Raw genomic sequence first — 17,725 nt, forward strand, 5'->3', positions numbered from 1 at the left:
CATTCGATGTCACCTTTAATCAGAGTTCAAAGTTGCTATACTCACAATTCAAAGTTCTTCAACAAAGTTCAAGTTTACTCAACGCAGTTCAAAGCTCCCATCACTGTTCAAAGTCTTTCCTCTTGTTCTGTCGCTTCAGATTTGTCCATTGAAGAAATGTCAAAACTGCCTGCATGGCAAGGTGGTGATTTCTTCACCCCATCCCCTCTAGCAGAGGGACCGGCCACCTGACTCAAACACTCATGAAGTTGCTGAGGGACATGATTCTTCAGCCCCAGGAACCTTGTACCTGCTTCTGACACAAAAGTGATTATATGAGATCTAGTTTTCTTTTCGCAAACTCCATACAAAACATCAGCTATAAATGGATGGGATGGGCTTTCCTTCTAATTGCAATCGCGTCCTGATGATTTTCCACTGATTAAATCAGCAGAGAAGCACCCACATCCAAGCTGTCAACCATTCTTGAAACTTTAGAGTTCAAGAATGGCCTCACTCTAAAACGTTAAGGCCTCTGTTTATGATGTCATGAAGTCATTTCTGACCTCTGAGCTTAGAAGTTGATGCTTCACAATCTAAGACATCGTGTGTGTGTGTGTCCCACATCTTGCACATCCCCTCTTTCAAATACATATGGCCATAACTAAAGCAGCATAGTTGTCCTCTTTGATTCTCTGCAACTCACAATACCAAGTGTTCAAGGAACACTTTAGAAGACAGAACATTTCCCTCAAATGTTCTAAAGACTGGGGCATAAAGATTTCCTCCTTCTTTGGCCTTGTACCACTTCACATCCAGAACTGTTCCACCCCCGCACATGCACCAGAGATCACACCTTTGATCACATTCTTCTTTTCTAGAATAATGGCATCCACCTTTTTTTCTTCTTATTTTCCCAATTTGCTCCTGCTTAGTCTTGCAAATCACCAAATGAGCAAACCCTAACCAATACTTTTTAATGATTCAACCACTTTGAAGGGATTTGCTGCTTTATACCCTTCTGCAAGCCTAAAAATGATCCTGTGTTCCTCCACCTCCTTGGCCATCTTTCATTATTTTGCTCCCCTCCTCCACTTTGCTGGCCTCCCAGCTCCTGTTAAACAAAAAGACTCCTGCAAAGGAATCGGAGATCACAGAAGTATCGCGACTAGACCGATGCAGGCCGTCGGTTGGCACACCTACTCTCCTCAACCATCATGAGTTTCCTCAACACTGATCACACTTGAATCAACATAGCCAAGGCTCCTGCAAGGTAAACGGGGATCTGGATTTTTTTTCCCCCAACAGAGTAGTACTGTATAGTACCCCAAAGTAAAGAACATGCAGTTTGACCAAGGCCAAGAAAAGGGTATGTGATTCTAACATGAACCCTAACCCATGATGAAAGACAAATGAATTGAACATATTTCACTAACAGGTAACTCTCTTCAGCACTTATCTTTCCAACCAACAGTGAAATTAGCCATTAAAAAAACAGGCACTAATGTGTTGCCCTAAATCAGACAAATCAAACCCTACACCCTGCCTCCTCCAATCAGCCCCAATCTAATACCAACCAAATATTGATGGGCGTGAATATTTGATTATAAAAAATTGATAAATTAATACAAAACTGGAAAATGCTTCATCAGCTATGACGGCTCAATACCATGTTTTTATTTTTATTTTATCTCTTAACCAGCCATATGATGGTAATGGCGCACGACTCTCTTTACAGCATGTCCCCCGTGCTTAGTGAAACATTTATGTGATGTTTAGGATTTATGGATAGTACTGTATTTTACCATTTTCTTTTTCCATGACCTGTTGATCACACCAATGCTATAAGTATCATAGTGGCTCCATGAATTGTACAGTCGGTGATAAATGATAACAATTCAGTGAGGTGTGTTTGTGTGAATGCATGTGCATGTGTGCATCCAGACCGTGATCAAATGTTTGAGGTCAGCAATTCGATTGATCCTGAGCTACAAACTAATCTCATTACTCAATCTGTCAATCCCTTCATCCCGTCTCTCTTCCTCCTTCCAAGTTTTTCCCTCTGCAGAGATCAGCACTTCATCCATTGACCCATCCGTTCATTCATTTATCCCGGACTCACCCTCACCATATCAGTTCATTCATCCACCCTTCCAGTAATCCATCCCTCTGTTTACATGGCCCTTACAAGGATGCTTCCTTCCATTTACCACTAATCTCACTGACTGATTGACTCTCCAGAGTTAAGCTTCAGGTTATTTAGCTCAGAAACTGCACTTTTTAACGTATGATTCTCCACTTATCTGTGGTACATATACATTTAAGGAAAGTTAAAGGCTCTATAACAACAAGCAGCTGCTGTGTTGGTAATTTGCACATGGTAATGCTCAGTCAAAGTAACTATTGATGAAGCAATTTGCTGACAGAAATGCTTACATTTCTTTCACCACTTTCTGAATGACCTTCAGAATTGTTCTGAGAAAACGAAATGATTAAGATGCCCATTATTTTCATTTATTTCGTATGTGTACCATATTTGCTCCCAGTAATCAGAGTTCTCACAACTATTACAAATATATATCATTTTATATCTTAGTGCTGCCTGTCAGTAACCAAATGTGAGGGGTGTGCATTTCTCCACTCATGGACAATTTGATGTATAAGCCAGACACATGGGCTCCAATATTCCAGGGAAGATGCTTTCATTATTGAACAACTTTATTTGATGCTATTTCTTGTTTATGTAGACATTGTTTCATTTCAATTACAAATTAAAGTCAACTCTATTATTACTGCTTACCATCAATTAAATATTTATTTAAAAAAGAGGACCCTACTTAAACCTACCTGTAAACATGATTACTTGGTCAATAACAATACTATTGGACACTTATCCTGTGTTGGGCCACACGGTGGTGTAGTGGTTAGCACTCTCGCCTTGCAGCGAGAAGACCCAGGTTCGAGCCCCGGTTGGAACAAGGGCCTTTCTGCATGGAGTTTGCATGTTCTCCCCGTGTGTGCGTGGGTTCTCTCCGGGTACTCCGGCTTCCTCCCACAGTCCAAAAACATGCAATGTGGGGATTAGGTAAATTGGACACTCTAAATTGACCATAGGAGTGAGTGTGAGAGTGAATGGTTGTTTGTCTCTATCTGTGTGTGGCCCTGCGATGGACTGGCGAACTGTCCAGGGTGTACCCCGCCTATCGCCCGATGTAGCTGAGATTGGCACAGCACCCCCCGCGACCCTCTGGTGGAGGATAAAGCGGTTAGATGATGACTGACTGACTTATCCTGTGTTTCCACTCAGTGACCAAGCTTTTGATTTTTTTCAATTTGAAATATCTTTAATGCTGCAGTCGAACAGTTTGGACTTTAGCAGCGAGGTAACAGATGACAATAACATAAAGAATCATGAGCACAGCCTCTTTGGCCAGGTCGTCATTGCAAATGAGAATTGGTTCTCAATTGACTCACCTGGTTCAATAAAGGTTAAATAAAGTCTTGTGAGCATATTGACTCTCATTAGCATAGCAAATATTGAGACAGTCTTGAAAACACAGTGAGGAAGTAACAGCGTAGCGGCTTCATAAACTGATTCATATCAACCAGTGCATACAATTTAAAGACAGGGTATCAACTGGTTGATAGACTATTTAGATCAGTACAGTGTTCTGTGTATCTATGCATGTGTCTGTTACTTTAACCAGTTGGTTAATTGTTGTCGGTGGTCTGGGGTCTGTACACAGCTTGTTGCAGGTCTCTCCTCTGTGCTGGCTCTAGCTGTCACAAACGCTCGGTCTCTGGCTGTTTTTCCTGTTTGCCTGTAGGCTCTGCAGACCAGTCTGTATGTTTGCGCTCTGCTGTCGGTCTGTCTGCCTGTCTGGCTGACTGCCCTTCTCTGCAGTGTAGAGTGACTCATTCTTAGGACAATGGAGACAGTTTGTAAAGCCACACTGGAGCATACACTTCCTCCGGATGTGCAAGAGGATGCCATTCATAACAAAGCCTGCACTGTCTGCTACACTGCCCCATATATTCATGAGTTTGAGAGACACAGGGGAGAGCAAGAGCAGGGCAGCGAGATGGGAGGACGCACACAGAGCCAAAGATTGTGAATGGCAATAAAGGGAGTAAGTTGTGTTGACAGGCTATACAGCAGAGGCGGGACGGACGTGGAGGAGGAGAGGAGAGAAGAAGGGCGACACTGCAGACAGTGGTGGCAGCAGCAGCGGTAGCAGCGACTGATGATTGATATCAGAGATCTGGCTGTGCCACCTGATCTAGCCAGCCAGCCAGCCAGCCTCCAACACTGAACTCACTGAACCCACTCAGCCAAGATGGCTGCCACACTGCACTGCACCCAAATGAACCCCTCACAAGTCTTAATGTACAGACTAAAGCACAGACAACTCCCAAAAGAATTAAGCAGTGAGGATGGAGCATTAAAAGTAAAGGTATGTTTATGACCATAGTAAGATGCAGGTCAATATGTGCAGTAACAGAAGACAGTGAATATGTAATTAAGTCACTTCACTTTCTGTCTTCCTCATGTGATCAGAACTGTACATACAGTCACATGAAAGCAACTCGCAAAAACACACAGCAACATGAGCAGAGACAGCATTTCAGTCGACGACAGGGACCCTGCGATGTAATCTAACACTGCATCATACAAAATCATGTATGAATGCGCCCATACCACCATGATTCCCTTGAGATTTGCCCAAAATGCTATCACAGAAATCAATAATAATTTCCTCTGCAGCCTCCAAAATTATTGAACTGCCACAAGGAGAAAAAAGAGAACATACTCCCTCCCAGACATTAAGATACAGGCTCCAGTGTTATGAATGAATGTGTCTCGTTGGTATGTGGCATTTGCTGTGGAATTTCTGGAACTGTATGGTTTTGATTATGTTCGATATTAGTCCCAAATGAAGGGGGTTTTCAGAGCTCAAACATGTTTTTAACCTTTATCCGAATTTGTCTTTTGAATCACTTGATTATCTCAATGCAATAAAAATAATGATCTATTTAAAAGAAAGATCTGATCTGAGCAATATCAAGAATAAACCTTAAAAAGAAGAGTGTCCTGTAGGTAGCTCTGCTTAGTAACACATCTAAGGGACAGAAAGTGTCAAAGAAAAGATGATGGCGTTCTTCCTGTCTCTCTCCTCCCTCCTGGCCATCTGTTGTGCTGACTGCTGTGTGGGCTGATGCTAGTGGAGGAAACAGTATCCTCGACAACACTGGATGACTGCAACCTCTGTGGCCTTACATGCACTGACAGGAAGTAAACTCCAAGCCAAGGTGGGAAAGAAGAGGACTTCAACACAGATTCTAACATTCTAACATTTGGACTGAAAGATTGATAGTTTATCACCACATTTCTCCTTAATAATTTATTATAAATTATAAATTGTAACAGAGCACAATAACAGGGTTCCAAATACTGTTTCTTGTGGTTTCCCCTGCACGTCTAATGCCTTTATATTAGCCACTACAACAGATCCTGGTATTTATCCACTGTTCATTATTTCCATAGAAATGATGGAGCTAAATGCACTACCCACTCTGCTTTAATGAGAGGGGGAAGGAAATCATCGGTGTGCTCGTGAGAATGCAAGCAGCGAGAGGCTCAGTCATCTGAGGACACAGTGTGCTTTCCTTTGCAGAGGTGATGTTCCTGAGGTTTGACACTGTGTTCCAGGAGGATGATGGGAAAACTTTTAATTTGCTGTATAAAGAACAGACAGAGAGGTTTGCTTTTTACACTTTTGTTTTATACGTACCGCTTTCTTTAACTACCATTTTATGCTTGTTTTTATATATATATTCATTATCATTTATGGTTTTGTTTTTCTGTCTCTCATTGATTTTTATAATACCTATGTGAAGCACTTTATATTTTAGTATGGACTGATGGAAGGAAGGAAGGAAGGAAGGAAGGAAGGAAGGAAGGAAGGAATTCAAAAGAACCCCATGTAGCTTTTCTATTGTTACAGTACATTTTCCATCGATATCTGAGTATCCCAGTGATCAGCATCCTCTGGCATATGTAAGTTGATCAGTCTAGTGTTATGTGTGTGTGTGTGTGTGTGTGTGATAATGTCATGTTTGACTGAATGAACAGAAATACTCTAATGGTTTGTGGCTTGTCAAACAAATGCAACATGCTGATAGATTCACAGTCTCTTCATAAAACATGCAGAAAGTCAAGTATGCTCATGAGGGTGCACGCATGCACGAGAAGTCAGCCTCACCAATTATTTGTGCCGTCAATGGGAAACTAATTTCAATCAATTTATCCGGAATCTTTATTACTGGACTCAATATTAAGACCAAAAGTTCCTCGTTATCAGTATCACGGTCAAATAAAGTTTAATATAGACTAAATCAATAGGTACAACTTACAATGTCAATGTCCCAATGAATTCCATTGGAAGATTCATTGTTTATACTCACTAATGTTACTTTGAATGTCAAATATTTATGTCATTTGGATGGAATGCAATACATTGGAGTGATGTTTTAAGACCCACTGACGCTTCAGACAAATTAATTATTATTGTTTGAATTTGACTTATTGATTATTTATTAACACTGTTTACATATAATGGCCCCTTATCTCTTCGCCACCCTCCTCTCAGCTCAGTTTTCCACTTGTTCAGTTAGTTAGTTCCCCTTTTTATGTCACTATCCTGATGTCACATGGTTCAAAACAAAACAACATGCACAGGGCCTCACAGAAAGCCAAAACACAACTGCATGCAGCAGCTATGTGTACTTTCATTCGAACCAAAGTTTGTGTGTGCATGTGTGCAGAGGTTTCACTACCTCTCTCTCAGTCTCTCTCACTGTTTCGTTTCAGTAAAAAATGTTTAAGACTGCAGTCACGACATGGACAGTGAGTCAGCACCCCGACCCTGCTCCTCTCTGCTCACACAAACACAGACAAAGATTTAGCATATGATACAGACAAACATTCATATTCCTGACACAAACAACTCCCCACCCTGCGTTCCCTTCCCTTCCCTACAACCTCTCTCACACACTGATGAACACTGGTAGCACTGCGTCGTGACTGGGGGCGATGTGTTCCTCTTAATATGCACAGACGACTGTCTGAGGATCACAGTGGCATGCTGGCACATATAAACAAAGATCCTCCCCTCTAATTCAGCAGTACAGTTTGTATTGTACCTATGTGTCTATGTGTCTATGTGTGTGTGTGTCAAAAATGAGCACATGATCCAGCATGTTATCCTGCTGTGCTATGGTGTTAGCCTACATTACCCAGCATCCTACAGTCTGGGATGGATCCACATCACTTCCTGTTCCACAGTTTGTGTTACACATTCCTAGACACCATCACATAGTCAGTGGGATGATGCTCACTGGTGTATAAAAAATTGGAAATCCCCCTTGTTGTGGCCCTGAAACTCTCTCTGTGAAACAACGTCATATACACACATTTGTGCGTGAAGGAATCAGCATCAGCAGACACATGAGTGAATGAAATCAGAGTTTATACGGGCAAAACAAACACAAAGTCCTAAAGTGGCGTACAGTTGCAATCATCACAAAGTCACTTTTTGACAGTTGCTGGTTCAGCGTGACACATGACAACAAATGACTGGTCACCTGTTGCAGCAACCACTTACTTAACATAAGCTGTGACTATCTGAGAACAGGGAAGTGCTATCTGTGTTACATGCGCTTCAACTATGACATTTTGTCTGTTTTTCATTTGGTTGTAAACAGGATGTGTTGTCAGTGACTGGACTCCACCCCAACCGAACACATGTCATATGACTCTCAGTTACACCATTCAGGATTTTCTAAGAAGTCAACACACACAAGTGCATTGAACAATAACATCTGACAGGCAAAACTAACTTGACTATTAACTAGCACACACACTGGTCTGAGAGAACACCATGCACCAGTAGTGTAACAACAGGCCTGGTACATGTAATCAACTGCACACACACACATACACACACACACATACGCAACACATGCACAAAGCCATGCACACACACACTCTTTTCCAGCCACAACCAGACAGAAGCACATAGAGGCTTAGCAAACAAACTGCCAGACAGGCTTATAATAAAGAGACACATCTCTATGGGGGCAAAGGCACATGCATACACTCGCACTTGATAATCATACACCCATGTGATCACACGTACACACACACACACTCAACTGCAAACATTCACATCCTCCCACCAGCACATGTGGACAGCCACGGCCAGGCCCTCAGTCTAGACAAGAGGCTGAGAAGAAGAGGAGAAAAAAGAGAGGCAGAGAGGAGGGGAGAGTAGAAAAGGAGATGTACTGAATGCACTTACCCCGTTTCTGGAGCCATCCCTCTCTAACGATGGTGACATCGCTCATGGTTCCTTCACACCGAGTCTGATGCCGCTACACGCCTGCTCCACAGAGAGAGAGAGGGAGGAGGGGAGGAGAGGAGGAGAGGAGAGAAAGAGAGGGAGAGGAGGAGAGGAGGGGGGGCAGGCTCTCCCAGCCTCCGCGTCACTCTCCCTCCCTTCCTTTCCCGTTCAACCTCTTGTTCGCGCAGTCTCTCTCTCAGACACACAGACACACGCACTATGTTTGTGTGTGTGTCGTTTTGCTTCCTGTTGTGGCTTATCTCCCTCCCTTCTTCTTCTTCTTCTTCTCCCCCTCCTCCTCCTCCACCTCCTCCTCCTCCTCTCTCGTTCCCACTCCAGACCTTCCTCCTCACCAGTAGTGACTCAGCCTGGAAGGAAGTGAAAGGAGAAGAAAGAGAAAAAATAATCAAGAGAAAAGAAAGCATGGATTAATTTTTCTCCTCTTCTACTGCTCCCTCTCTTTCCCTTTCATACTATCTGACTGGACAAACAACTAGTTATTGTGAGGACACTCTTCCCCCACCCAATTATACCCTAGTTCCTGGTTTCTGTCACTAACACTCTCACAGATAAATCGGATGAATTATTGCTCTTGATGAAGCAAAAACTGACCTTGATCAGCAGTCAAGGTCATTCCTGAGCTCTGCCTCTCATTTGTTCAAATCTTTTTTTATATATATATATATAATGATGAACAGGCAGTGCCGTGTAGAAAAGACAAGTCTGTCTTTCAGTGCTTGCTGTATTTCTGCATGTCAAATTATTTTGTCAACATGTTTGCATGTGCGTGTGTAGGACGATGCCTCTGCGTAGGAAGTGGAAGAGCATCTAAGGACTGTGGAGTAAGGCTTGGCTATAAATAGAAACAACGGCAGTTAGGGATGCTCTCACACTCTTTCTCTCTGCCCAAATCTCTGCACCTCTCTGCTGCTCACTACTGCTCCCCCTCCCTTCCCCGCTCTCTCTGCATAGCTGCCGTGTTCACCTCAAATGCACCCTATAGTAGGGTACACTGTATTACACAACGCACAAGAGCACTACGCTGCTCGGCTTGAATGGGGATCAGCACTACGACGGCTGGGCAAGCAGTTGTAGCAATCTAGCTGGAAATCAGTATTCAGACCAGCAAGTGTCTGCACTGCCGCCGACATTTGCAGGGACTGCAGCATCATAACAGAAGCTGGAGCAGATTTACAGTCACACTCACACACAGGCAGGCATACACCCTAGCAGTAAAACCTCATGTGATATTTGTTTTACAGCAAAACACAGTATTGGCTAATCTAAAACCAGAACAACAACAAAAGGTCACAACTTTGGGAGTTAGCTGAAGACAACTGCACTTGCTTGTTCAGTTTCAATGTAAGCAAGAGCAGAAGAAGGCTATGACCTGGATGACTGACAACCTTCACAGACATGTTGCTACACATTCTGGAATGGATTCCCTTAGTCGACAAAAGGAAATATGAGAGAATGTGTAGGAAACTTGCAGATTAAAGGAATCACCGTGCAGACTAATATTATTATTATTATTATTATATATTAATCAGTCATTACACATCACACTTTTTCATTCACAGAAACTTGACAAATGCTCCTGTGACTACAACGTGTTGTTCTACATGTGTTTATTTCATTATACAATGATGTATGTCATTTGTTATTGTTAAACACTGTATTTTATCTGCTACAGGGAAAAAAATAATAAAATAATGTCCAGGAGTATCGCCATGCATATATGCCATGGCCATCAGCTGCACTGATCTCAAAATATCAGCATCAGCCATAAAAGAACCCCCATCAGTTGACCTGGTACTGTCCTGGTACCAATACTGCAGCTCAGCTATTGTTCTGGCACTGAATTAGAGAACAGTTAAAATGTTTCCAGGCCCTAGTAATTACATCCCAGGGCACTGAATCCTTTTCATGGGCACTGTGCAATTCTGGATTAAGCTTTAACGCTGCAGTGTAATTCAATGAAGCTTCACTTAGCTTTAACCTTAATCTGGCATGGCCCTGATCACTGTAGGTGTAGAACAGAACAGAGAAGGACAGGATAGGACAGGACAGGACAGGACAGGACAGGACAGGACAGGACAGGACCAGTCAAATGTCAAAAGAATGATCCCCTTTTACCAGGCTAGATGTTACCATAGATATCCAATGCCGGGATGAACCAGTGGAAACACCTGTGTTACAACATTTATTTAATAACAGAGATTCATAGCCTAAACTACTGATATTAACTAAGGTACAATATATAAGGACAAATATACTAAGAAAAATATATATAAAAAACAACTAATAAATAAACAGTATTAGAAAATTAATTGAAACTAAACAAGTGGACTCTGTGTAACCTCATATATACATTCAAGTGTTGAAATGTGCAACTAAATTGATACCAAAGGTAAATGCGAACACGTCTGATATGATACCAATAAGTGGTTATCGATAGGGATGGGAATCACTATGACACAATGCACGATACCAATAATATCCCGATAATAATATTATAGCAGTGACGATTCTGTGATAATCAATATATTGCAAGACAATCAGTCATATAGCGATACATCACAACATCTGTCTAAATAAAGGAAAACGCCTGTGAAAAGTTGAAAGTGCAGGATTTCTCTGTATATTCACAACATAGAGAACAAAGCGCATAAAGTCTATGTATTGAACGTGGATCGAGTGAAACTGGCAGGGACATAAGAGCGCCTTCATTTGTTATTAAAATATCGATATTTTGACCCACCCCTAGTTATCGATACAGTTAGTTATCAGTGAAAATACATTGTGTGGCATTCGACACATGCATGCACCATGTCCATCAGTGGTAGACACATACAGAAGGAAAGCTTTAAGGTTTTAAACTGGAATCTTTTCTCTCTCTTTTTTAACTATTTTGGAAGTTGCTGGTATTTTAAAAAAGAAATATTCCCCAAAGTGATTATAACATTATTATCACATATATGTATTTTTGTCTCACTGTGTTCTGCAAAGGCAACATCATGTTTGATATATAAATTGTTTTTCTAACTTGGTTAAAAAAGTAAGCAGGTGCCAGCTTCCTAACTTTTCTTTATTTTATCATCATTGCATTGTAGGCTATATCTTTGGATTATGAACTCTGGGCTGGACATAACAAGTCAAAAAATGATTTTAGTCCCAGTCGTGGGACTAACATATTTTATTCTCATAGCCCCTAAACATCCCTAAATTTATCATAAACGGCCAACTTTGGGAACATACGGTCAGTATTTTAGGAACGTAACTTTACTTTTTTATTTTAAGGTTATTTGAAAATTGTGTTTTATCAGAATAGTTCAAATGTTATTGAGATAAGGGGGGGGTTATTATTTCCTGAGGCAAAAGTGACCATATTCAAAAACTGAAAATGATGAAACCATGAATATGACTTTATAATGATTATTGCTTTATAAACACTAATGGCCACTTCTTAAAGCACACCTGTTCAGCTACTCATTTGTGCAAATATCTATTCCGCCAATTACATGGCCAAGGTGTGTGGGTATGGTCAAGATCACCTGCCAAAGTTCTAACCAAGCATCAGAATGAAGAGGGAATGTCTTTCAAATTACTTTGAACATGGCATGGTTGTTGGTGCCAGACAAGCTGGTCTGGGTATTTCAAAAACTGCCAATCTACAGAGATTTTCCCCCACAACCATCTCTAGAATTTACTGGTAATGTTCGAAAAAGAGAAAAATATTGTGAGTGAGAATTATCAAGGTGAACGCTAACTGAAATAAACCTTTGTTATAACCATGGTATGACGAAGACCATCTCTGAATGGAAGTCACAATAAACCTTGAAGATAATGGGATTTAGCAGCACGAGACCACACCAGCTACTTAATTAGGTACATTTAACCAGTCTTGTATAAAGTACCTGAAATGGATACTAAAGTAAAAGTACCTTTGAAAATGACTTTGGTAGAAGTTGACATTTATTGTACTTAAGTATTAATAATAATGTAATGTCTGTAAAAAGTAAAAGCGAAAGTATTAAAAAGCTGGTGGTAGAGTGAGTTGTCTTTCAAGTGGAAGGGTGTGGGTTTGATTCCCGGCTCGGCTCGTCTATATGTGTCTTTGGCACTTAACCCCACATTGCTCCTGATGCCAGTGTGTGACTGGGTGTGAAATACATGTAATAGAATGTGAATGTGAATGTGAATGTGTTGCATGTAGATGTTTGAATGTGTGAGTCAATGGATATGAATGGGTGAAGCGGCTTTGAGTAGTTATCAAGACTAAAAAGCGCTACATAAATACAGACCAATTACCAACTCTTCTTCTTCTGATTTGATTTGGTAGTAGCAAAGATAGTTAGAGGAAATGTAGTTTATATATAAATAACAAAGTAAAGTACACATATCTGAATTTTGTACTTAAGTGCAGTAACAAAGTATTTGTACTTCATTACATTACAACACTGCATATAAGACCTAATGTCCCCTTTTCCTGAAGTTTGTGAGGTCCCAGACCATAGTTGAGGAGCACAGGGGTGACTTTAACTCCTCCAGGGCCGAAGTGAGCGAAAACTTCAGGGAAACGTCTATTTCTCCACTACAGTTTCAGAACAGAGAGTAAAACTCAGAGAACGACCGGCTGCTTTAACAGTGCTGTTGTTTATGAGACACTTCTCTACAGCTTACAACAGCCTAGGACTTAACCTGCACTGCTATCCTATTACTACTGCTCTCTGTCACTTCAGTCACCATATTTTCACACACTCTGCACGCATTCTACCACTCAGCCAGTGATGACACTGCGCACACACACATTCACAGGAAATTCACAACCGATATCTACAATGTCATTCTTATGAGTCAAAACTACAATTACAGATATCTGCAATTCAGTTTTTACTGGTCAGAATGGCGTTACTTCTGCCATTCGTGTGTATGGGCTTTGCCATTATAGATATCTACGATCCAGTTGCTGATATTGTAGATATCTATAATTCCAGTTTCAGATATCTCACCTCATTATGACTAGTCATAATTGAAGATCAAGATATCTTTAATGATCCTCAATCTACATTGTCCTTTTTATCTCTCAAATTGAGTTTCACATAGCCAGAATTGTATAATATTTAAATAATGTTGTAGATATCTGAAACTGAATTGTAGATATCTAAGACAAAACTCATGCACATGAATGTGAAACTGTAGTTTTGATTATTAATACCTAGATACATACAACTACGATTAACTCTAGTCACAATGAAATTATTATGTAATGGTGATTCCAGATATTCAAACTTGGCGATTAAATGTTAAAACTATGCCTGTAACCCTAAACAAATGACAGGTGAGTGTACATATCATGTTTTTCATGCTTTTGGGATTAAAAACCATAATTTGTTAAGGACCTACTTGCAAAAGCTGCCACATAAATGTAGTGAAACAAAGATTAAACAATAATTCCTATGACATATAACAGCATGCAAGGAACACATTCTAATAAAATGAAGTAGACCACTTAACCACTACACACACACAGCACTGCAAGTACATGTTTGCATGTTTACATGTGGTATGAATGTTAAACATTATAATGAGACAGGACCAGAGTGTTAAACTTGCTTGCGTCATCACATCAAAACACAGCGAGCTGTGGCTGTTACTATCCTGTCATGTTTATGATGCTAACAGTCAGCGCAGGGCGTCTGTAGCCGCCTGTGTTACCTGTAGCGGCAGGTGCGCTGCTGCTCTCCCCGTGCACCTGCTCTTTGTAAACCGTCCGTAAACCGCAACATAAAGCTGTGCAAGGCTTCACGCCAAAAGCCGAACCTTTAATCACCCATCGCTGCTAACAATACCAAATAACTGTTGACGATATGAACGAATTTCCACATCTATTATTTGCGTGGAGCTGCGACACCTAAACCGTTACCGCAGCCACCGGTTGTTTTGACTTTCAGGAAAGCTCGTGACGTCATTGAGAGAAACTCTCTCGCGCGCCGGCATAAATGAAAACACACACGCACACATACACATAGATCTCCTACCGTGTCGCCTCGTCCTCTTGAGCTCGGTTTTACAGATATCAGCTCGCCTGCTTCTTCTCCTCCACTTTATCCTAATCTCGCACCCCGTGTGTCAGTGGCGACTAAGACGCCAAGCATCGCGAGAGTCAAGTTGTAAGTGCTCGTGATCTTGAGGGCACGGAACAGACTGAAGGTGTTAGAGAATGAATCTGCACCGTTTCATTGATTAGGTGTAAGTGTTTATTCTATGTAATAAAATGGTTGTAGAGGTGTTATAGAAAAGAATACAAGCAATAAATATCACACAAAATAATATATTATACCAACATCATCAACAGTGTCTAACCTATATTATATTCTAAAATGTAGGTAACATGATTCATATGCTTGTATCCATGTTAAAGGTAAAGTAGGCAGGATTTTTTTTTCATCATCATCGATCAATAATTAAATAATAAAAATAAAAATAAAAATAAAAATTGGAAAAGAGAATCAGACAATGAACACAATAAACATGTGTCAGTTTTGCCAGATGTGATGGAGAGATTTCCCCAGGTCATCTGTGTTGTGTGACTGAATGAAACTTGACAATCATCTATTTTTCCAGCCATCCTCCCATCTACTGCAGCTTTAATGACACATGCATTTGCTGTATCATTATGATTTTTGTCCTAATAGTTCCACGTGTAGTTGTTCACAGATTTCAAGGTTTATTGTTGACACAAACGCTGTGAGCTCTGAGCAACAGAGACGACAGTACTCTTCAGTAATTAAGTTTAGCCATCCCAATCAGCCCCTCCTAACATTATTCCCTTTCAGAATCCTAAAGGCTTTTTATGGCAGAAAGGATGAGCTGCAGCTGCATAACACATGATGGAATCTCTGCTCAACAGCTTTTCTCTACCAAATTTTTAAGTGATTCAGATTGTTGATACAAAGCATTTTTAAAATTTCTGTGCAGTATGTTTCATGTTAGTGGGGTTAACGACACTCTTCATAGAGCTGGGACATTGTGGACAACCTCATGATCAGGTAAAAACAGAGTGTACCCTCTGCTTATAACATCCCATCAAGTCTTTCCTCCCTCCATATTTTCACACATACAAATACAGTGTGATTAATATTATTAATTTTACAATGGCGCAATGACATTACATTATAGACTCAACAACAGTGGCTCCCTCATCTGTCCCCCTTTCTTTCCCCTGTCTGTGTCTGTCTCCCCAGATGGTGTGTGGGGCTGGGCAGCAGTAGCAGAGGGTGTGGGTATGGGGCCGTGGCTGTGTACAAAGTGCAGTACACAGGTGGAGCTTGACAGATAATGTGTGTGTGTGTGTGTGCCATTCCGTGTTAACATATACACAATTTGCCATCAGCTGGCCTTTAGGTCACAGCCCTACGTGCAGAGGGGGAGAGTGAGCAGACACACCAGCAACCATTCAAGGTGTGTGGATGTGTGTGTGTGTGTGTGACTGTGTGTGAAAAAGGCATCGCAGGGGAGACCTTCTGTTGCCATTGCTGTGGCCAGACGTGTCCCTCTGACACACACGCACACACAAAAGCAACATGATGTCAGTTGTCTATATGGGTTGTGTTAGAGTACATTTTTTGAAATGGATCTGTGTTAAAGTATGATTTGTATTAAAAGTATTGTACTTTGTTGTTGTAGTTTTAATGTATAACCTAAATACATAATCATATATCATGTCATGGGCCACATGGTTGGTGTAGTTTACAGCAAGAAGACCTGGGTTCGAGCCCCGGTTGGAACAAAGGCCTTTCTGCATGAAGTTTGCATGTTCTCCCCGTGTGTGTGTGGGTTTTCTCCGGGTTCTCCGGCCTTCTCTTACAGTCCAAAAACATGCAATATGGGGATTAGGTAAATTGGACACTCTAAATTGACCATGAGAGTGAGAGTGAATGGTTGTTGGTCTCTATATGTGGCCCTGCGATGGACTGGCAAACTGTCCAGGGTGTACCCCGCCTATCACTCTATGTTAGATTGGCACAGCACCCAAAATGGTTTAGTTGCCTTGTTACATTCTTTCTTTTGCTTCCAGTTTGAAGACATTTTCGTCTTCAAACCTTTAAAATAAGATATAGCCTCTTACAGTTCCTGCAGTGATTACTTTTCAGAATAACCCTGATTATGTGACATTTTACAGAACTTCTTAACAACATTTTTAATTTTTTCATTTTTAAAATTCTCAGGTGTTTCACTCAGTGTTTTTGTCTTTTTATGTGTGTGTGTGAGACCTCTCTTTTCCTCTGGGGCTTTTCGTCCAGCTTCCATCTACAACATCCCCACATCCCTCATCACCATACCTCCTGTCTTCCTGTCTTTGCCCTTCTGCCACACACACACACACACACACACACACATACAGACATATTCCTTTCCCCTCCACCCCCACGGCACTAATCCCTGCCCCTTCTATGTTTGGGACTCTGTGCACCTTCTGAAACACACCCAGCTCTGCTTCACCCTCTGCCCTTCCCTTCAAACCCCCTAACCTTATACCTCCACCCTGGCTCCCCAGCTCCCAAAGCCCAGGGAAGCAGCAGCCGTGCTGGACGGGCCTGGACACCCTGTCCCCCTTCAGCCCAGCCCAGGTCTCTTTGAAGTAGCTTCAGGAGAGAGGTCAGCCTCGCCCCGGAGACCAGCATAGAGGTAGGGACAGCTGCGGTCAGACAGATCCTGTGCTGGGAAAACGCACACACAAGATCAAGCACACACGCACACACACAAACGCACACGCGAGACAGAGCAGAGCAGCTGCAGCCACCGTGTTGAAGGTGTGCTGTACAGCAGGACAGCTTGGGAGCCAGTATGGTCCAGCGTGGCTCTGCTCTGTTCTGGGTCACCTATTTTGCACTCAGGTGTGAAATGTAGACTGTGGAGGAGCAGATGACCAGATGAAATTTATATATGTTCTATATTAACTTCTAGCCAATCAACATCTACTCTCCTCTTTTATGTATTGATGTTGATAAAAAATAAAGTTTCTGACATATTGTAAATCTTATGTCAGTTCTTTTATTGAACACAATGACACAAGATTGTGCTCAAAGCAATCTCAGTACGTGACATCCCTTCATTGCCTGAAACTTAACTATTTTACAGTGGAAAATCCTCGTATTCTCACATGTTTAATCGTTTAACATCTCCAGATGATCTACTGCCATAACTGGCAACTGTAGCTCAGTGGTGGAGCGAGTTGTCTTTCAACTCAAAGGTTGTGTGCTTCCCTATTCTTCATGCTGATGTTTCCTTGAGCAAGACACTTAGCCCCATGTTGTGTGAATAGGAATTGGTCTAGTCTT

General features: G+C 41.4%; 1 protein-coding gene and 1 long non-coding RNA gene across 4 annotated transcripts in view; one reads left to right on the forward strand and one right to left on the reverse strand.

The window, feature by feature from the left end:
* The window catches only part of akt3a (v-akt murine thymoma viral oncogene homolog 3a), a 49,578-nt gene extending 35,086 nt beyond the window's left edge, over positions 1 to 14,492 (reverse strand). Inside the window, exons 1-2 of one of the 3 annotated variants that reach the window (XM_044045409.1) lie at positions 14,423 to 14,492; positions 8,340 to 8,749 (exon numbers count right to left, since the gene is read on the reverse strand). In XM_044045409.1, the coding sequence (XP_043901344.1) occupies positions 8,340 to 8,385 (46 nt within the window). In that variant the 5' untranslated portion in view covers positions 8,386 to 8,749; positions 14,423 to 14,492. Of the gene's footprint in view, positions 1 to 8,339; positions 8,767 to 14,422 lie in introns of those variants that run through there. The other 2 variants (XM_044045412.1, XM_044045411.1) reach the window with 2 other exon arrangements.
* Positions 1 to 17,361, forward strand: part of LOC122781616 — a 37,111-nt gene extending 19,750 nt beyond the window's left edge. The window contains exon 5 of the long non-coding RNA XR_006361825.1: positions 16,942 to 17,361. This is a non-coding gene — a long non-coding RNA (uncharacterized LOC122781616). The remainder of the gene's footprint in view (positions 1 to 16,941) is intronic.
* The last annotated feature ends 364 nt before the right edge of the window (positions 17,362 to 17,725 follow it).

This window comes from Solea senegalensis, linkage group LG15 (genome assembly GCF_019176455.1).
Source record: "Solea senegalensis isolate Sse05_10M linkage group LG15, IFAPA_SoseM_1, whole genome shotgun sequence".
NCBI lineage: Eukaryota > Metazoa > Chordata > Actinopteri > Pleuronectiformes > Soleidae > Solea > Solea senegalensis.